This window comes from Tamandua tetradactyla, chromosome 1, assembly GCF_023851605.1.
Source record: "Tamandua tetradactyla isolate mTamTet1 chromosome 1, mTamTet1.pri, whole genome shotgun sequence".
NCBI lineage: Eukaryota > Metazoa > Chordata > Mammalia > Pilosa > Myrmecophagidae > Tamandua > Tamandua tetradactyla.
Genome location: NC_135327.1, coordinates 231,553,039 through 231,573,765, shown reverse-complemented (window position 1 = coordinate 231,573,765; position 20,727 = coordinate 231,553,039). Strand labels below are relative to the sequence as shown.

At 39.9% G+C, this 20,727-nt stretch overlaps 1 protein-coding gene across 1 annotated transcript in view; it reads right to left on the bottom strand.

Moving 5' to 3' along the window:
* LOC143682890 (cubilin-like) overlaps positions 1–20,727 on the bottom strand; it is a 247,417-nt gene that overhangs the window by 169,095 nt on the left and 57,595 nt on the right. The window contains exons 18-20 of the mRNA XM_077159299.1: positions 20,481–20,659; positions 16,690–16,855; positions 15,705–15,921 (exon numbers count right to left, since the gene is read on the bottom strand). Coding sequence (XP_077015414.1) covers positions 15,705–15,921; positions 16,690–16,855; positions 20,481–20,659 — 562 coding nt within the window. The remainder of the gene's footprint in view (positions 1–15,704; positions 15,922–16,689; positions 16,856–20,480; positions 20,660–20,727) is intronic.

The following is a 20,727-nucleotide window of genomic DNA, read 5'->3' as shown; positions in this document are numbered from 1 at the left end:
AACTGTTAAGGAAGTGCTTTGAACCAAAGGGAAATGATACCAGATCAAAACTGGATCCAGCTTTTAACTGTGTGCATCAAAGTCCTTATCTGATCACTTAAGTCTCTGAAAAATAATAGAATTTTTAAAACCAAATAATGGAGAGCCATCCTGTCCCACCGTTCCCAGCTCCCAGCTGAGTTTGCCCTCCAGAGCAACTACTAAATAACCAGAAACAGTACAGAACAGCTCCCGGAGCCATAACAGTGACCGGACACACAGCGTACCCCAGTCTGGACCAGCTGGACTGGCTGCGAGTCTCCGGAACTGTGAGTTCCCCAAGCCGCACACTTCCCCAAGCAGCAGCGGCCGGCGCCCCTCCCCCACAGGCGGCTTCCTGGAGGGAAACAAAAGAAACTCTAACAGTAGCAGAGACTGAGTCCAACCAAACACCAATAGTGGCAATAATAAACAAATTCTGACTACTAAAAATAGGCCCCCAGCTCAGGCGAAACTGGTCAAGGCGGAGGTCGCCTATTGGGCTAACTGAAAAAGAGGAAAGGGGACAAAACAGAGCCTTCTGAGGCTGTTTCTACAGAGGCTTGGCTGCCTCTGGATTCAGCAGCAGGATTAAACAGGCTGCAACTGCCCCAAACATATGCAGAAACAGGCTGCTTTCAGGGCTGTCTCCCAACTGAACCTTCCCCACAGGAGGGGTGAAACACAACTCAGGTGGAATCCCTCTTTCAAGGAATTCAGACCCCAGGGCTTCGCAATTTGAAGCCATTAAAACCAGCCTACAACCTTTCCTCTGTCTCCACCACGCCCCCAGCAGGGAGAGCCTTCCAAAGTTAAAGGAGCCACATCTTTTGCTGGTGGGACCTGCAGACAGACAAGCACCACTACTGGGCAGGATAAGAAAAACAGAGCCCAGAGACTTCACAGGAAAGTCTTTCAACCTGCTGGGTCTCACCCTCAGGGAAAACTGACACAGGTGATTCCTTCCCCCCGAAAGGAGGCCAGCTTAGTCCGGGAAAACCTGGCTGGAGTCTGTAATACCTATGTAGACCCTCCTAAGGGTAGGGAGGGAAAAGGCACCTTACAAGCAGGACAAGAAACAAGAAAACAAGGACTGAAAAATTACCCTCTGTTAAACAAAACTTAAGCTAGAGGCCCAGAAAAAGCTGAACTGAAGGTCAATGAACAGATAGACAACAAACTCATCTAGCAAGAAAACCCTAGGTAAGATAAGTGAAAGCAATCTCCAGAATAAACTAATTAAGATAATTAAATGTCCAGACACCAGCAAAAAATAACAAATCACACCAGGAAAATTGAAGATATGGCCCAGTAAAAGGAACAAACCAATAGTTCAAATGAGATACAGGATCTGAGACAACTAATTCTGAATATACGAACAGAAATGGAAAACCTCTTCAAAAACCAAATCAATCAATTGAGGGAGGACATGAAGAAGGCAAGGAATGAACAAAAAGAAGAAATGGAAAGTCTGAAAAAACAAATCACAGAACTTATGGGGATGAAAGATACAGTAGAACAGATGAAAAAAACAATGGAAACCTACAATGGTAGATTTCAAGAGACAGAGGTTAGAATTAGTGAACTGGAGAATGGAACATCTGAAATCCAAAAAGAAACAGAAACTATAGGGAAAAGAATGGAATATTTTGAGCAGGGGCTCAGGGAATTGAATGATAATATGAAGCGCACAAATATACATGTTGTGGGTGTCCCAGAAGGAGAAGAGAAGGGAAAAGGAGGAGAAAAACTAATGGAAGAAATTACCACTGAAAATTTCCCAACTCTTATGAAAGACCTAAAATTACAGATCCAAGAAGGGCAGCACGCCCCAAAGAGAATAGATCCAAATAGATGTTCGCCAACACGCTTACTAGTTAGAATGTCAGAGGTCAAAGAGAAAGAGAGGATCTTGAAAGCAGCAAGAGAAAAGCAATCCATCACATACAAGGGAAACCCAATAAGACTATGTATAGATTTCTCAGCAGAAACCATGGAGAAAAGAAGAGAGTGGGATGATATATTTAAATTACTAAAAGAGAAAAACTGCCAACCAAGAATTCTATATCCAGCAAAATTGTCCTTCAAAAATGAGGGAGAAATTAAAACATTTTCAGACAAAAAGTCACTGAGAGAATTTGTGACCAAGAGACCAGCTCTGCAAGAAATACTAAAGGGAGCACTAGAGTCAGATACGAAAAGATGGAAGAGAGAGGTGTGGAGAAGAGTGTAGAAAGAAGGGAAATTAGATATGATATATAAAATACAAAAGGGAAAATGGTAGAGGAAAGTACTACCCAAACAGTAATAACACTAAATGTTAATGGACTGAACTTCCCAATCAAAAGACATAGACTGGCAGAATGGATTAAAAAATCTACATGCTGTCTACAGGAAACACATCTTAGACCCAAAGATAAACATAGGTTGAAAGTGAAAGGTGGGGAAAAGATATTTCATGCAAATAACAACCAGAAAAGAGCAGGAGTAGCTATACGAATATCCAACAAAGTAGACTTCAAATGCAAAACAGTTAAAAGAGACAAAGAAGGATACTATCTACTAATAAAAGGAACAATTCAACAAGAAGACATAACAGTCATAAATATTTATGCACCGAACCAGAATGCCCCAAAATACGTGAGGCATACACTGCAAATACTGAAAAGGGAAATAGACACATCTACCATAATAGTTGGAGACTACAATTCCCCACTCTCATCAATGAACAGAACATCTAGACAGAGTATCAATAAAGAAACAGAGAATTTGAATATTACAATAAATGAGCTAGACTTAACAGACATTTATAGGACATTACACCCCACAACAGCAGGATACACCTTTTTCTCAGTGCTCATGGATCATTCTCAAAGATAGACCATATGCTGGGTCACAAAGAAAGTCTCAGCAAATCTAAAAAGATTGAAATCACACACAACACCTTCTCAGATCATAAAGGAATGAAGTTGGAAATCAATAATAGGCAGAGTGCCAGAAAATTCACAAATACGTGGAGGCTCAACAACACACTCTTAAACAGCCAGTGGGTCAAGGAAGAAATTACAAGAGAAATTAGTAAGTATCTCGAGGCGAATGAAAATGAAAACACAACATATCAAAACCTATGGGACGCAGCAAAGGCAATGCAAAGAGGGAAATTTATTGCCCTAAATTAAAAAAGAAGAAAGGGCAAAAATTCGGGAATTAACTGCCACTTGGAAGAACTGGAGAAAGAACAGCAAGCTAACCCCAAAGCAAGCTAAAGGAAAGAAATAACAAAGATTAGAGCAGAAATAAATGAAATTGAAAATATGAAAACAATAGAGAAAATCAATAAGACCAGAAGTTGGTTCTATGAGAAAATCAATAAGATTGATGGGACCTTAGCAAGATTGACAAAAAGAAGAAGAGAGAGGACGCAAATAAATAAGATCAGAAATGGAAGAGGAGACATAATCACTGACCTCACAGAAATAAAGCAGGGAATAACAGGATACTAGGAACAACTTAATGATAATAAATACAACAATGTAAATGAAATGGACAACTTCCTAGAAAGGCATGAAAACCTACTTTGACTCAAGAAGAAATAGATGACCTCAACAAACCAATCACAATTAAAAAAATTGAATCAGTCATTCAAAAGCTTCCCAAAAAGAAAAGTCCAGGACCAGACGGCTTCACATGTGAATTCTACCAAACATTCCAGAAAGAATTAGTACCAACCCTGCTCAAACTCTTCAAAAAAATTGAAGTGGAGGGAAAGCTACCTAATTCATTCTATGAAGCCAACATCACCCTCATACCAAAACCAGGCAAAGATATTACAAAAAAAGAAAACTACAGAGCAATCTCTCTAATGAATATAGATGCAAAAATCCTCAACAAAATTCTAGCAAATTGAATCCAGCAACACATTAAAAGAATTATACATCATGACCAAGTAGGATTCATCCCAGGTATGCAAGGATGGTTCAACATAAGAAAATCAATTAATGTAATACACCATATCAACAAATCAAAGCAGAAAAATCACATGATCATCTCAATTGATGCAGAGAAGGCATTTGACAAGATTCAACATCCTTTCCTGTTGAAAACACTTCAAAGGATAGGAATACAAGGGAACTTCTTTAAAATGATAGAGGGAATATATGAAAAACTCACAGGTAATATCATCCTCAATGGGGAAAAATTGAAAACTTTCCCCCTAAGATCAGGAACAAGACAAGGATGTCCACTATCACCATTGTTATTCAACATTGTGTTGGAAGTTCTAGCCAGAGCAATTAGACAAGAAAAAGAAATACAAGGCATCAAAATTGGAAAGGAAGAAGTTAAACTCTCACTGTTTGCAGATGATATGATATGATACTATACGTCAAAAACCCTGAAAAATCCACAGCAAAACTACTAGAGCTAATAAACAAGTACAGCAAAGTAGCAGGTTACAAGATCAACATTCAAAAATCTGTAGTGTTTCTATACACTACCAATGAACAAGCTGAGGGGAAAATCAAGAAACGAATTCCATTTACAACTGCAACTAAAAGAATAAAATACTTAGGAATAAATCTAACTAAAGAGACAAAAGACCTATACAAAGAAAACTACAAGGAACTCTTAAAAGAAATCACAGAAGACCTAAATAGATGGAAGGGCATACCGTGTTCATGGATTGGAAGACTAAATATAGTTAAGATGTCAATTCTACCTAAATTGATTTAAAGATTCAATGCAATACCAATCAAAATCCCAACAACTTACTTTTCAGAATTAGAAAAACCAATAAGCAAATTTATCTGGAAGGACACGGTGCCCTGAATTGCTAAAAGTATCTTGAGGAAAAAAAACAAAGCTGGAGGTCTCATGCTGCCTGACTTTAAGGCATATTATGAAGCCACAGTGGTCAAAACAGCATGGTACTGGCATAAAGATAGATATATTGACCAATGGAATCAAATAGAGTGCTCAGATATAGACCCTCTCATCTATGGACATTTGATCTTTGATAAGGCAGTCAAGCCAACTCACCTGGGACAGAACAGTCTCTTCAATAAATGGTGCCTAGAGAACTGGATATCCCTATGCAAAAGAATGAAAGAGGACCAGTATCTCACACCCTATACAAAAGTTAACTCAAAATGGATCAAAGATCTAAACATTAGGTCTAAGACCATAAAACAGTTAGAGGGAAATGTAGGGAGATATCTTATGAATCTTATATTTGGAGGCGGGTTTATGGACCTTACACCTAAATCAAGAGCACTGAAGAAGGAAATAAATAAATGGGAACTCCTCAAAATTAAACACTTTTGTGCATCAAAGAACTTCATCAAGAAAGTAGAAAGACAGCCTACACAATGGGAGACAATATTTGGAAACAACATATCAGATAAAGGTCTAGTATCCAGAATTTATAAAGAGATTGTTCAACTCAACAACAAAAAGACAGCCAATCCAATTACAAAACGGGAAAAAGACTTGAACAGACACTTCTCAGAAGAGGAAATACAAATGGCCAAAAGGCACATGAAGAGATGCTCAATGTCCCTGGCCATTAAAGAAATGCAAATCAAAACCACAATGAGATATCATCTCACACCCACCAGAATGGCCATTATCAACAAAACAGAAAATGACAAGTGCTGGAGAGGATGTGGAGAAAGAGGCACACTTATCCACTGTTGGTGGGAATGTCAAATGGTGCAACCACTGTGGAAGGCAGTTTGGCAGTTCCTTAAAAAGCTGAATATAGAATTGCCATATGACCCAGCAATACCATTGCTAGGTATCTACTCAGAGGACTTAAGGGCAAAGACACAAGCGGACATTTGCACACCAATGTTTATAGCAGCATTATTTACAATTGCAAGGAGATGGAAACAGCCAAAATGTCCATCAACAGATGAGTGGCTAAACAAACTAGTATATACATACGATGGAATATTATGCAGCTCTAAGACAGAATAAACTTATGAAGTATGTAACAACATGGATGGACCTAGGGAACATTATGCTGAGTGAGACTAGCCAAAAACTAAAGGACAAATACTGTATGGTCTCACTGATATGAACCTACATTAGTGAATAAACTTGGAATGTGTAATTGGTAACAGAGACCATCAGGAGATAGAAATAGGGTAAGATAGTGGGTAATTGGAGCTGAAGGGATATGGACTGTGCAACAGGACTGGATACAAAAACTCAGAAATGGACAGCACAATACTACCTAACTGTAATGTAATTATGTTGAAACACTGAATGAAGGTGCTGCATGTGAGAATGATAGAGGGAGGAGGGCTGGGGACATAAATGAAATCAGAAAGAAAGATAGATGGTAAAGATCGAGATGGTATAATCTAGGAATGCCTAGAGTGTATAATAATAGTGAAATGTACAATGTACAAATTTTAAAAATGTTTTTGCATGAGGAAGAACAAAGAATTGTCATTATTGCAGGGTGCTGAAAATAGATGATAACTAATATTTCAAAATGTCACATTATGTGTAAGACTAAGGCAAAAAATGTTTATTTATTACAAAATTTAGATTTTGACTAAGCATTTCCTAATATAATTCATGTAGATAGTTTGATTGAATGTTATAAGTACTGGGAATCTCAGGTAGGACATGAGATTTTGTTGGTTTGTCCAGAGTGATGCCCCGATGAATCCCAGAATGATTTGATCAGTGACTGGAAAAGTATTTGCAAGCCCCTTTTGGGGAATGGTGAGAGTGGGGAGAAATTCAACTTCCCCAAGTTGAATTCTTGATATTCTCACAAGCAGTGTGGACAACCAAAGCTATAGGCTGAGTCCCCAGTCTTGGAGTTTGTTCATATGAAACTTAACCCCACAAAAGATAGGTCAAGTCTACTTAAAATTTAGGCCTAAGAGTCACCCCCAAGACAGTGTCTTTTGTTGCTCAGATGTCGCCTCTCTCTCCAGCCAATATGATGAGCAGTCTCACCACCCTCCCCCTCTCTGCGTGGGACATGACTCCCAGGGGTGTGGATCTTCCTGGCAACGTGGGACAAAGATCCTGGAATGAGCTGAGACTCAGCATCAAAGGACTGAGAAAAACCCTAGAATGAGCTGAGAATTAACATCAAGAGACTGAGAGAACCTTCTCGACCAAAAGGGGGAAGAGTAAAATGAGACAAAGTGTCAATGGCTGAGAGATTCCAAACGGAGTCGAGAGGTTATCCTGGAGGCTATTCTTATGCATTAAGTAGATATCACCTTGTTGTTCAAGATGTAGTGGAGAGGCTGGAGGGAATTGCCTGAAAATGTAGAGCTGTGTTCCAGTAGCCATGTTTCTTGATGATGACTGAACAATGATAAAGCTTTCACAATGAGACTCTGTGAATGTGAAAACCTTATGTCTGATGCTCCTTTTAGCTACTATATCAACAGAAGGGTAGAACATATGGAATAAAAATAAATAATAGGGGGAACAAATGTTAAAATAAATTCAGTTTGAAATAGTGGTAAATGAAAGCGAGGGGTAAGGGGTATGGTACGTATAGTATTTTTTTTCCTCTATTATCATTTTATTTCTTTTTCCGTTGTCTTTTTATTTCTTTTTCTGAATCGATGCAAATGTACTAAGAAATGATGAATGTGCAACTATGTGATGATATTAAGAATTGCTGACTATATATGTAGAATGGAATGATTTCTAAATGTTTTGTTTGTTAATTTTTTTAATTAATAAAAAAAACAAATAATGCTATATAACGGGATTTCTGACATATGTAAAATAAAACCTATGTGGACAGGAGCAGAAAGGACAGGAGGGAAAGGGAAGTGTTACTGTGACGTTTTTACACTGCATTTGGGCTGTGACTGTATCACCTCAAACCAGACTCTGACTAATTAAAATGTGTCCTAAAACTTTTCAATAATACACTATGAACAGGAATCACACTAAAGTCAGTGGAGGGGATAATTGGAATCATAAAAAAAAAATAATCCAAAAGAAGGCAGAAAAATCGAACAATTGTGCAACAGGATTGATTGTAAAAATTCAGAAATGGATGGCACAATACTACCTGATTGTAGCACAATAATATAAGTACACTGAATGAAGCTGCATGTGAGAATGATTGAGGGAGAAGAGCTGATGGCATGTATGAAACCAGGAGGAAAGACAGACGATAAAGACCGAGATGGTATAATTTAAGAATGCCTAGGGTGTACAATGATAGTAACTAAATGTACGAATTAAAAAGTGATTTTGCACGAGGAAGAACAAAGGAATGTCACCATTGCAGGGTGTTGAAGACAGATGGTCATTCATATTTTAAAATTTCAACTTCTCTGTGAGACTAAAGGGAGAAATGTTTATTTGATGCAAAATTTATATTTTGACTAGTGCATCTCCTAATTTAACTTGTATGGTCGGTTTAATTGAACACCATAAGTACATGGAACCTTGAATAGGGCATAAGATTCTGTTGGTTTGTCCAGGTTACTGTGATGCTGCGATAAATCCCAGAGTGATTTGAACTGTGAATAAAGAAGTATTTACAAGATCCCCTTGGGGGGAATGGGGAGAAAGGGGGAAAATTCAACTTCCTCATTTGGAGAATTCCTGATAGTCTAGCAAGTAGTGGCAACAACCAAACCAATAGACTGAACCCTCAATCTTGGGGTTTGCCCCTATGAAACTTATCCTTGCAAAGGATAGGCCAAGCCTACTTAAAACTATGCCTAAATGTCATCCCCAGAGAAACTCTTTTGCTGCTCAGATGTGGCCTCTTTCTTTCTAAGCCGACACAGCAAGTGAACTCGCTGCCCTCACATCTCTACAAGGGACATGACTCCCAGGGGTGTAAACCTCCCTGACAATGTGGGACAGAAATCCTGGGATGAGTTGGACTCAGCATCAAGGGATTGAGAAAAACTTCTTGACCAAAAAGGGGAAGAAAGAAATGAGACAAAACAAAGTTTCAGTGGCTGAGAGATTTCAAACAGAGTTAAAAGGTTATCCTAGAGGTGATTCTTATGCATTAAATAGATATCACCTTGTTAGTTAAGGTGGAATGGAGAGGCTGGAGAGAACTGCCTGAAAATGTAGAGCTGTGTTCCAATAGCCATGTTTCTTGAAGATGACTGGTGATTGTGAAAACAAAAACAAAACAAAAAGGTGAGGAGGCAGACAACTCAATGGGACAAAATATTTGGAAACCACATACCAAATAAAGGTTTGATATCCTGTGTACATAAAGAAATTATACAGCTCACCAACAAAAGAACAAACAACCCAATTACAAAATGGGCAGAGAAAATGAATAGGTACTTTTCTGAAGAGCAAATACAGATGTGAAAAAGCACATGGAGAGCTGCTCATCTTCATTGGCTACAAAGGAAATGGAAATTAAGACCACAATGAGATATCACCTCACACTTATAAGAATGGCTGCTATTAAACAAACAGGAAACTATAAATGTTGGAGAGGATGTGGAGAAATTGGAACACTTATTCACTGCTGGTGAGAATGTGTAATGGTGCAGCTGCTGTGGAAGGAGTTTGGCAGTTCCTCAGGAAACTAAATATTGAGTAGCTAATGACCTGGCAATACCAATACTCGGTATATACCCAGAAGAGCTGAGGGCAGTGACACAAACAGACATTTGCACACCGATGTTCATAGCAGCATTATTCACAATTGTCAGGAGATGGAAACAATCCAGGTGCCCATCAACAAATGTGTGAATAAACAAAATGTGGTCTATACATACAATGGAATATTGTGCAGCATTTAGACAAAGTGATGTCCCAAAACATACAACAGCGTGGATGAACCTTGAGGACATAATGCTGAATGAAATAAGTCAGACACAAAGGGACAGATACTGTATCACTCTGTTGCTATGACTCTGATAAAGCCACCAGTGTTTTGGAGCAGCTAGAAGGAGAATTCGGAGAGGGCGTGGGAGCCCATGACAAACTCTAGGAACTGTTCTGTAGCTGCTTGTTGGGGTGTGCTTTGAAAATTATTGCTTTTTCTTTCTTTTCTTTGTATGTATGTGTATATATATATATATATATATATATATATATATATACATATGTGTGTGTGTGTGTGTGTGTGTGTATAATTTGTAATAACAACAAAAAAAAAACAGTTTAAAAAACTATAGGCAGTTGGGCAGGCCACGGTGGCTCAGCAGGCAGAGTTCTCACCTGCCATGCCACAGACCCGGTTTCTATTCCCAGTGCCTGCCCATACAAAAAAAAAAAAAAAGTGGAAAAAACTATAGGCAGTTATACTAATATTAGATAAAATAAATTCTTGAAATCAAAAATTTGCTACTATCACAAAGTTTATACTTGTGGTTAACTTTTTACTTTATATTTTTAAAAACATACAGTTTTGATAATTAATCAAAAGGTATTTAAGATAATGTTTAGTATTCAGAATTTAAGAAACTCTGATATCTGTAGCTATAGATTTTTTCCTTCCTTTAATTTTAAATTGGTTTTTGAAATATATTATATAAACAGCCTTTACAATGATTAGTTTTTTTTTTTTTTAATATGCCTATGGATAAGCTAAGATATCCACTTTAGGTGGTTGAGATTTCCATATGTTAACTGTAAAAATATTTGTATCTTCATATTTTCCTGAAATCAGGAAAATATTTAGTAACAGGTCATTATTATAGCAATGCAGATATTTATAAGAACTTCTTAGTTGCTATTTTGAGAACATTCACAGCTTTGACAGCTGATCAAATGGTATCTAAGTTGGTGTTTAATACTTAGAATTTAAGAACTTTGCTATCTGAATTTATAGATTTTTTTCCTTGTTGCCTTAATTTTAAATTGGTTTATGGAACTTACTGCACAAACAGAAACAAAATTAAACAAAGACAACAAGGTATAGACTGGATGAATACAAAAATTAGCACAATGGTAAATTCATTCCAAACAGATCAATAATCATAGTAAATGTATAACAATAGAAAAGGAAAACTTAACTATATGCTGTCAGAAAGAAACCCACTTTAAATATAAAAATGCTAAAAGGGTGAAAATAAAAGAATGTAAAAATGAGCTCATGCTAATACTAATGGAAAGAAAGCAGGGTTGGCTATATTAATGCATAACAAAGAATTTTAATAGAGACTTAAATAGTTATTTTGCATTAGCAAAAGGATCAATTCCTCTGGAGCTTGTAACAATCCTAAACACTGAGACACCTGAAGAACTGAGCTTTAGGATTCATGAAGCAGAAACTGAGAGAACTGCCAAGAGCAAACAGACAAATTCATGATAATGTCAGAGACCGCATCACAGTCACTCCATAATGGGTAAAAGTGGACAGAAAACCAGTAAGGCCACGGGAGACGGCTATGAGCCAGCTCGACCAGATGACATTACAGAACACCTGCCAAGAAACCAGAGCGTTCTTTCAAATGGACCTGGAGTACTGACCAAGATAAACTATATACTGGGTCATAAACACAGTCTCAGATTCAAAAGGATAAAGCCGTGTAACATACGTTCTTGAGCCACAGCGGAACTAAATTAGAGGTCAACAAGAGAAAGAGATCTGAAAATCCTCAAACGTCTGAAACTAAACAACACACTTTTATAAACCAAGAGATCAAAGAAGAAATAAAAGGGAATAGAAACTGTTTTGAAATAAATAAAAATGAAAACACAATGTAAAATTTACGGGATACAGTAAGGCAGTCATGAGAGGGACATTTTAGCACTAAAAACCTACATTAGAAAAGGAAAAGGTCTCAGATAAGTGACCTCAGCTTCCAACTTATGGAATTAGAAAAGGAAGAGCAAATAAAACCCAAAGTGGACAACAGGATAGAAATAATAAAAATCAGAGCATAAATCAATGGAATAAAAAGAGAAAAACAAAACAGAAAATCAGTAAAACAAAAAATGATCCTTTGAGAAAAAAATTTTGACTGATAAATTTCTAGCCACACTGATCAGGAGAAAAAGAGAGAAGACATAAATTACCAATATTAAAAATGCGAAAGATGACATGACTATAATACTGATATCTAAACCAAAATAAAAGAACATTATGAACAATTTTTTACCATGAAATGAGGCAGCTGGTATGAAATCTGTGTGTTGTGAAAGACATAATCTCCCAAACTCACTGAAAAATAAATGGAAAATATTCTCATAAAGCAAATTCCAGGCTCATGTGGCTTAACTAGTGAGCTATATCAAACATTGAAGGAAGAAGCAGTGCCAATTCTACAGAAGCTCTCCCAGAAAACTGAAGAAGGAAAACATCCAAATGCATTCTATAAGGCCAATAATACACTGGTACGAAAACCAGACAAAAGCGTTATATGGAAAGCAAACTGCAGAATCACATTCTACTGCACTAAAAAAAATCTTTAAGAAATGTTAGCATTAAGAATGTAACTCCCGGGCAGGCCGCGGTGGCTCAGCGGGCAAAGTGCTTGCCTGCTATGCCGGAGGACCTCGGTTCGATTCCCGGCCCTAGCCCATGTAACAAAAACGGAGAAACAGAATACAATAAAACAAGAAAATGCTTAAAAATGTTTCCCTTTCTTCCTTCTATCCTTCCTTCCTTCTCTCTGTCTTTCCTTTAAAAAAAAAAAAAAAAAAAAAAAAAAGAATGTAACTCCCAAAATACAGAGAAATACATCATAATGCAATATGATCAACTGAGGTGTACCCCAGGAATGCAGTTGGTTTAACATTCAAGTATCAAACAATGTAATTGACCATGTTAACAGACTAAGAAAAGAGTGTATAACCATCTCAATAATTTACTATGCAAGATCTAACATCCATTTCATACAAAATCTGTAAGTAAAGGGAAACATCTTCAACCTGATAAAAGCTACCTACAAAAAACCCTACAGCTAACACATAGACCTGTATCTAAAAACCTACAGCTGACAGGGTAGGACCGAACACTTTTCCTCCTGAGATCAGGAGCCAGGCAAGGACGCCTACACTTACACTTCTCTCACACGTTTGTGGGGATTCTGGGCAGCGCTGAGGCAAGAAAATGAAGTAGAAGACATCTACACTAGAAGAAGATGTGAAGCTGTCTTGATTCACAGGCAACACAGTCATCTATGATAAATTACCAGGGAATCTACAAAAAAGCTACTATGATTATTAAATGACTTTAGAAAAGTTGCAGGATAGGAGAGCAATGTGGAAAAATCGATTGCATTTTTATATGCTAGCACTGAAAAATCAGATCAAAATTATGAAAGGTCTTAGGGGTAAAGCTGACAAAAGATGTGCAAGAGTTATCTAATGAAAACTATGAAACATTCCTGAAAGGCGTTAAGGAAGGCCTAAGTAAATGGGAAGGTGTACCACCTTTATGCATCACAACACTCAACTTTATTAAAATGTCAATTCCTCCTAAATTGATCTATAGATCAAAACCAATCAAAATCCTGCCCAAACTTCCTTTTGTAGAAATTGACAAACTGATTCTAAAAAGCACAGAGAAATGCAAAGGACTTCTATCAGCCAAAACAACTTTGGAAAAGAAAAATAAATTTGGAGGAATTTCAATGCAGACACACACGCCAGTGGAAGAGAAGGACCTCCAGAAAGAGACCTGCACCTGCACACACACAGCCACCCGACTTCAACAAAGGTGCAGAGGCAATTCAGTGGGGAAAGAGTCATTACAACAAATTGGAATCATATGCACACATGCACACAGACATACATACACACAGACATACACTATATGCACATACAGACGTGCACACATGTACATATGTACACACATGCATGCATAATACATGTGAGCTTGTGTCCATACACATACATACAAAAAGATGTGCACACATGCATACATATACATATACATGCAGGCATACATGTGACGTGTCTACACACATGCATGCAGGCAGGCACACATACATGTGCAAGAAACATGTACAAACACATATACCCACATGCATGCATGCATGCACACCACACACACATGTACATACACAAAACATGCATACAAACATGCAGACACATGTACATGTATGTATGCACACCCATGTGCACACGCACATGTATGTGCACAGACATGCATATGCATGCATGCACATGTGCATATCTATGTACATGTATGCACAGACACATGTACATGCGTGCATACGTATATACCACAAACATGCATGCACACATGCATACACGCATGTGTACTTACATAAATCCCTTTGCTCTGTACCTTAAGCGATATATAAAAATTAAGTCAAAGTATTTCACTTAGTGGTAGGACATAAAACCATGACGCCTCCAGAAGAAAGCTTAGGAGATAATCTTTGTGGACCTAGATTAGGCAAAGGTTTCTCATAAACACAACAAAAGCATGATCAGTAAAACAAATAACTGATAAATCAGACTTCATAAAAATGAAGAACTTCTGCTCTTCAAAACACACTTAAGAGGATGAAAAGACTTCTTAAATATCTGCAAACCACATATCTGATAAAGGGCATGTCTCCAGACTATATAAATAACTGTCCAAAATTAATATAAAAACAACCCAATAAAATGGGCAAAATATCTGCACAGATACTTCAATAAAGTGATGTATGGATGGTAAATAAACACGTAAAAGGAGGCTCCATGCTACTAGTGATGAAGGTAGTGCAAATTAAACCAGGGTGAGATTCCACCACATGGAATCTTGGAACGGCAGGACTTGAACTGGCCAGGGGTTGGTGAGCACGTGGCCGGTGGGACATGCCGCTACAGGCAGGAAGACTTTTTGGTGGTTTCTCAGGAAGGCAAACATACACGTCCCAGGGACCATGCAGTCTGTGCCTCGGTATTCACATGAGAAATGACAGCTTATCTTTATACAGAGTCTTCATGTGTAATTGTCAGAATCTGGAAATAATGCAAATACCACTAACAGGTGAAGAGACAGAGAAATGGTGAGCAATCCCTCCGTGAAATTCCATGCAGAAACAGGAGGGGAAGAGCTGTGGTGCAGCTGCCACGAGGTGACTCTCAAAACAGCGATGCCAGCAAAGGAGCCAACCAAACGCGCACAGGTGTTACGGCTTCATTTTCAAACAACTCTAAAAGCGTAGACTCATCTTCAGTTACAGAAGGCAGAGGGCGGTTTCTAGGGGCAGAGGGCGGTTTCTAGGGGCAGAGGGCGGTTTCTAGGGGCAGAGGGCGGTTTCTAGGGGCAGAGGGCGGTTTCTAGGGGCAGAGGGCGGTTTCTAGGGGCAGAGGGCGGTTTCTAGGGGCAGAGGGCGGTTTCTAGGGGCAGAGGGCGGTTTCTAGGGGCAGAGGGCGGTTTCTAGGGGCAGAGGGTGGTTTCTAGGGGCAGAGGGCGGTTTCTAGGGGCAGAGGGTGGTTTCTAGGGGCAGAGGGCAGTTTCTAGGGGCAGAGGGTGGGTTTACGATGGGCAGAAAGAAGCTCTCGGGTGAGGGATCTGCGTGTTGCCTTGATTTTGGTGGATAACTGTCAAAACCCCACCCGGCCCCCAAGGCCTGGGGTGGGCACTGGTAGCAGCGCCGTCTCCGGCCAGAGGCGAGGGCACCGAGGACAAGACGACTGGGCTGGGCACCCTGGTCTAGTGGGGGGTCATGTCCCTCACTGAAGCAGAACAGGAAGCAAGTAGGGAGAGTGCGTGTTAAAAAAAAAAAAGACAAGTAAATGAAAGGCCCCAAAGCCCCTACCTGCCGAGCGCCACCCCGGACGCAGTGTCGCGGACTTCCAGGTAGTCCTTGGAGCAGTTGTAGTGAAACTCCAGGTGGAACGCCCTGAATACCAGTCGGACCAGGTGGCCCGGCTGGGCCACGATAAGCCAGGTGCAGTTGATGCCGTGGGGGTAGTCGTTGGGGTGGCCGGGACTCTGAATGGCCCCTGCTGGCTGCGTCAGGACTTTCCCACATGCTGTCCAAATAAAATGGCAGGTGGTCACGAGTGATCAACCAGCTACGTGCGTTTCAGCAGAAACAATCTGATCCTTAGCTCTAAAAGCTCAAAAATAAGCATGCCACTCCTTGTTTGCTCTGAGGGTAACGGATGGTTGGTCGCTGCGCGTGCCCAGGAGCGATCGCGTGCTGGCAGCTGCCCCTTCCTGGGCAGGGTCTGCTGGTGAGTGGGACCTGAAGGTGAGATGTGGCCCATCCCACTCAGGGCGGGTCTCAGTCCTCTTACAATGGAGTCCTTTGTGAGGGGTAAAAGGATAAAAGACAGAGACGATCCAGAAAAAGGCCCCCGAGAAGCTGAGCGTCGGGGACATACGCAGAAGCTCAGAGAGGAGCCCCCACAGCCAGCAGCCTGGTCAGCGTCCAGGTATCACCCTGTTGATACCTTGATTTGGACACTTTCATGGCCTCAGAACCGTAAGCTTATAAACTAATAATCCCCTTTGTAAAAGCCAACTCATTTCTGGTATCTTGCATTTTGTCAACTTCAGCAAACAAAAACAGTGACCTATTTTTGCTTTTACTAATAGACCCCAATGAAGCATTGCTGTGGATGCTGTTTGGGGGAAAATATATGTAGTTATATATCATATATATTCCGATGTTATATATATCCCAATGCACTTTGAGACGTCTCACCAGCTAGATGATTTTTATATAATAACTTATTTCCAGTGCCCACTTATTTTGATATAAGCCCAAGAGGAAAACAGAAGAGAAAATCTCTTACCCAAATCCGCACTACTAAATGTAGCCATGAAACCATGATTTTCAGTAGAAGAACTTTTCACAAATGTGACATGCAGAAAATTGTACACAGATGTGACAAATGAAGGTATGTCTGTGCCACAATACTTTCTATTTTCAGGAGAACCCAAATTGGAACTGCTACCAATCTAAAATTAAGAAAAAAAAAGATAGTCAAGTTTATTTGATATGTATCTATTTGAAAACTGCTTTATGAATAATTATTCCTGAAGTGTTTTTTGCTAATGTAGGAAAACCAAACGAGAAAACAGACATTCTGTGAGTCCAAAAAACATAGATGTTGACAGAATAATGCTGCATGAAAATAGCAAAACTATTGAAATTTCATGGTATATGAGGCTTCCTAATAGTTCAGATATTAAAAACTATGTATGTAAATAGTTTACACAATCCATAAGCTTTATCTTCCTAAGATTATGTTTAAAGAGATACCACCTCGGGTTTCTGAGAAAGGAGCATGTGAGCGCTGACAACAACCACTGTCACTGATACTAAAATACTTTCATCTTCCTTTCTAAGGCGTTTTCAATGTCTAAGTCACACGCCATCCCCTGATCTATCTAAAATGTATAATCCAATGTTTTTCACTATTTTCACCAAGTTGTGTGACCACCACCACATCGGTTCTAGAACCTTTTCACCTCCATGCTCGTGAGAAGTGCCCGTCCGGCCCTCCCACTCGACCCTCAGCCCGCGCAGCCACCCCTCGATGTTCTGTCCCTCCAGACTGGCCCGTCCTGGGGGCAGCACCACAGGCAGGCGGGGTGCCCACGGCCGGCTCCTGCACTCAGCGCAGCCTTCGCAGGGCCATCGGCTGCAGCCTCTCGTGGGCTGGCCACGTCTTGTCGATCCGCTCCTCAGCTGCTTCGGGTTGATTTCCCTTTGTGGCTATCACAAACAATGCTGCTGTGAGCGTTGTAAACGAGGTTTGCATGGACGTGAGGCTGCAGCTGTTTGGGATAAATGTCCAGGAGTAGATTGCTTGGCCATACGGTAACTCTGTTTACTTTCTGAGGAACTGCCAAACTGTTCAAAGCTCCTGCACGAATTTCAGCTCCCACCACCCATGTGTGAGGGTTCTGATTTCTCCACTTTGTTGCCCAAACTTGCTATTACTTAGTTTTCCAGGCCTGCTGTAACACGCAGCACAGGCTGGTTGGTCAGGCCAGGTGTCCACAGAGCCACGTCCTCTGGGGACTCCGCAGGGTCCTGGTGTGGCTTGTGGCGTGGCTCAGCCTCACCCCCACCACACAGCCATCTCTCTGCCGGCTCCTGCTCTCTGGGTCCTGATTTCCTCCAGGCATATTGAATTAGGACCCGCCCTAATCTTAACCAATAACATCTTCAAAGGTCATATTACAAAGGAGTTCACATTCATAGAACTGGAGGTTAGGGCTTGCACATGTCTTTTGGGCGACACAATTCAAGTCATAGCACTGCCCTGCAAGGCAGCTGGTCCCTCTGCGGTGTGGGTTTTGACTGCCCCCATTTCCCAGCACTGGCTACGTCCTGACCTCTGACTCCAGCCGTCCTGGCAGGTGGGAAGCGTTGGGTTTGGTTTCTCACAGTGGCTTGGGTTTGCATTTCCCTGATGACTAATGATGTCCATCAGCTTTCCACGCAGTCAGTGCCCATCTGGACATCCTCTTTAGAGGACTGTCTGTTCAAAGCCTTTGCCCAGTGTTTGTTACTGGATTGTTTTTCTTGGTATTCTTGAGTAGCAACAGTTCTTTATACAAGTCTTTTATCAGACACATAACTTGAAAATATGTCTCCTGTTCTTGGAGTTATCTTTCCCTTTCCTGGCGGTTATTTGCAGCCTGAGTGTTGTTCATTTTGACAAAGTCCAATTATTTTGTTTTTTCCTTTGCTGCTTGTGCTTTTAATGTCACATTTAAGAAGGTTCTGCTTAACAAGGTCATATAGATTCCCTCCTGTGCTATTTTCTAAGAGTTTTATCCATTTAATGCCTACAATTAGCCGTACATTTCATTTTGAGTTAATTTTTGTAAAGGTTTAAGGAAGGGGTCAAATGTCATAATTTTGGATGTGAATATCATGTTGTTCTAGTACCATTTGTTAAAAAGACTTTTTCCCCATAAGTGTATATAATAAATAAATATTATTATAATAATAAATATACATTTATAGATACAGAGATAAAATTTATTATATATATATATAAATGCACACAAAGAGAGAAAGAGATTTATTATAAAGAATTGGCTCATGTGAACATCTAGACTGGCAAGCCCAAATTCTGCAGGACAGGCCACAATCAGTAAACTCCTATTAAAGTGAGTTTGAAGTCTGGCAAGTCCAAAATCCGAAAGAACAAGCTGCAAGCTGGAAACTCCAATAAAGGGGGTCTGAAGTTGAGCCCAAATTCCCCAAGGGAATTTCTGACTGAATGTAAGATAGAAATTCGACCTTCTGATTTCTGAAATCCTTGTTTCTTGCTTTTAGACCTCCACCTGGTTGGATGAGGGACTCTCCATGCTGTTGAGGACAGTCTCTTTTGTTGATGGTAGATGCAATCAGCCACAGATGGACTCAACTGATTGCAAATGCGAACCCATCAAAAAAGCATCCTCCTGTGTATCTGTACTCTCAAACTTGTCCCATGATCTACACATCTCTTCTTATGCCCACACCATCTGGTCTTACTCACCAGAGTTTTGTCATAAGTTTTGCAATCAGGAAGAGTGAGTCCTCTAACTTTGTCTTCTTTTTCAAGATTGTCTGGTTATTCTGGCTTGCATTTCCAAATGAAGTTTAGGACAATCTTGTGAATTTCTACAGAGAAGCCAGCTGGGGTTTTGGTAGTCCTGAAAGAACTGGGAGAGGACAGCCGTCCTGACAATAGCCAGCCTTCTGACCCAGGGAAACAGCCTGCCCATGTACTTAGGTCTTCTCCAAGTTTCTTCAATGCTGTTTAGTTTTCAGAGAACAGGGTTTGTAATTAATTGTTAAATTAATTCCTTAGTATTTTATTCTTTAAATAAAGAATACATTCTTTATTCTATTGCAAATAGAATTGTTTCTTTGATTTCACTTTTGAAATGTTCTTCACTAATGTATAGAGGAAATTAATTTTTTAATGTTGATTTTGTATCCCGTACCTTTCTGAACTCTTTATAGTTTGAGTAGGTGTGATTTTCTACATGCAAAATCAAGTTATCTATGACTTGAGATGCTTTGACTCCTCCCTTTCCAATATGAATGCATCTTATTTCTCTTCCTTGCCTAACTGCCCTAGCTAGAACTTCTAGTATAATGTTGAATATAACAAGGAAATGGTACACTTACCTCATTCCTGGCCTCCTTGTTTACCTAAGGGAAAGCATTCTGCTTTTTACACGTAGGTATGGGATTTTTGTTGATGATCTTTATCAGGTTAAGGAAATTCCCTTTTATTCCTAGTAGGAAATTCTCTTTTATTCCTAGTGTGTTGAGAGGTTTTTTTTCATGAAGTGATGCTGGATTTCGTGAAATGCTTTCTCTGCATCTATTGAGATGATCATGTGGTTTTGTTTCTTATTCTATTGATACTATATATCACATTAATTGGCTTCAGGATGCTAAAGTGACCTTGCATTCTTGGTATAAGTCCCACCTAGAGATGTTTGCATCTCCATTCCTAAGAAATATTGGTCTGTACAAACTATTTTTATTTCATAGAACTGATTTGGGGTAACCTGGAATAATAGTCTGTAACTATATGTAGCCTGATACAACTACTTTTACACTTACCTCCACATAGTCTGTGCCGCAGTGGGCAGGAGCCCTGATCCCGAAGCCCGTGAAGTTGAGAAGAACCACCTGGCCCTGGGGCTGGCGGATGGCCCAGTGGCACACCCGCTGCCCAGGGTATGCGGCTGGGTAGAAAGGGGAGCGGAGCGTGCCCTCCCCGGTCAGCTCGCCCCCACAAGCTGTAAGGGTGAAAACGACATTCGTGTCTGTCCAGCTAAACCGTTCTTGCCGTCAAGGTACTGCCCAT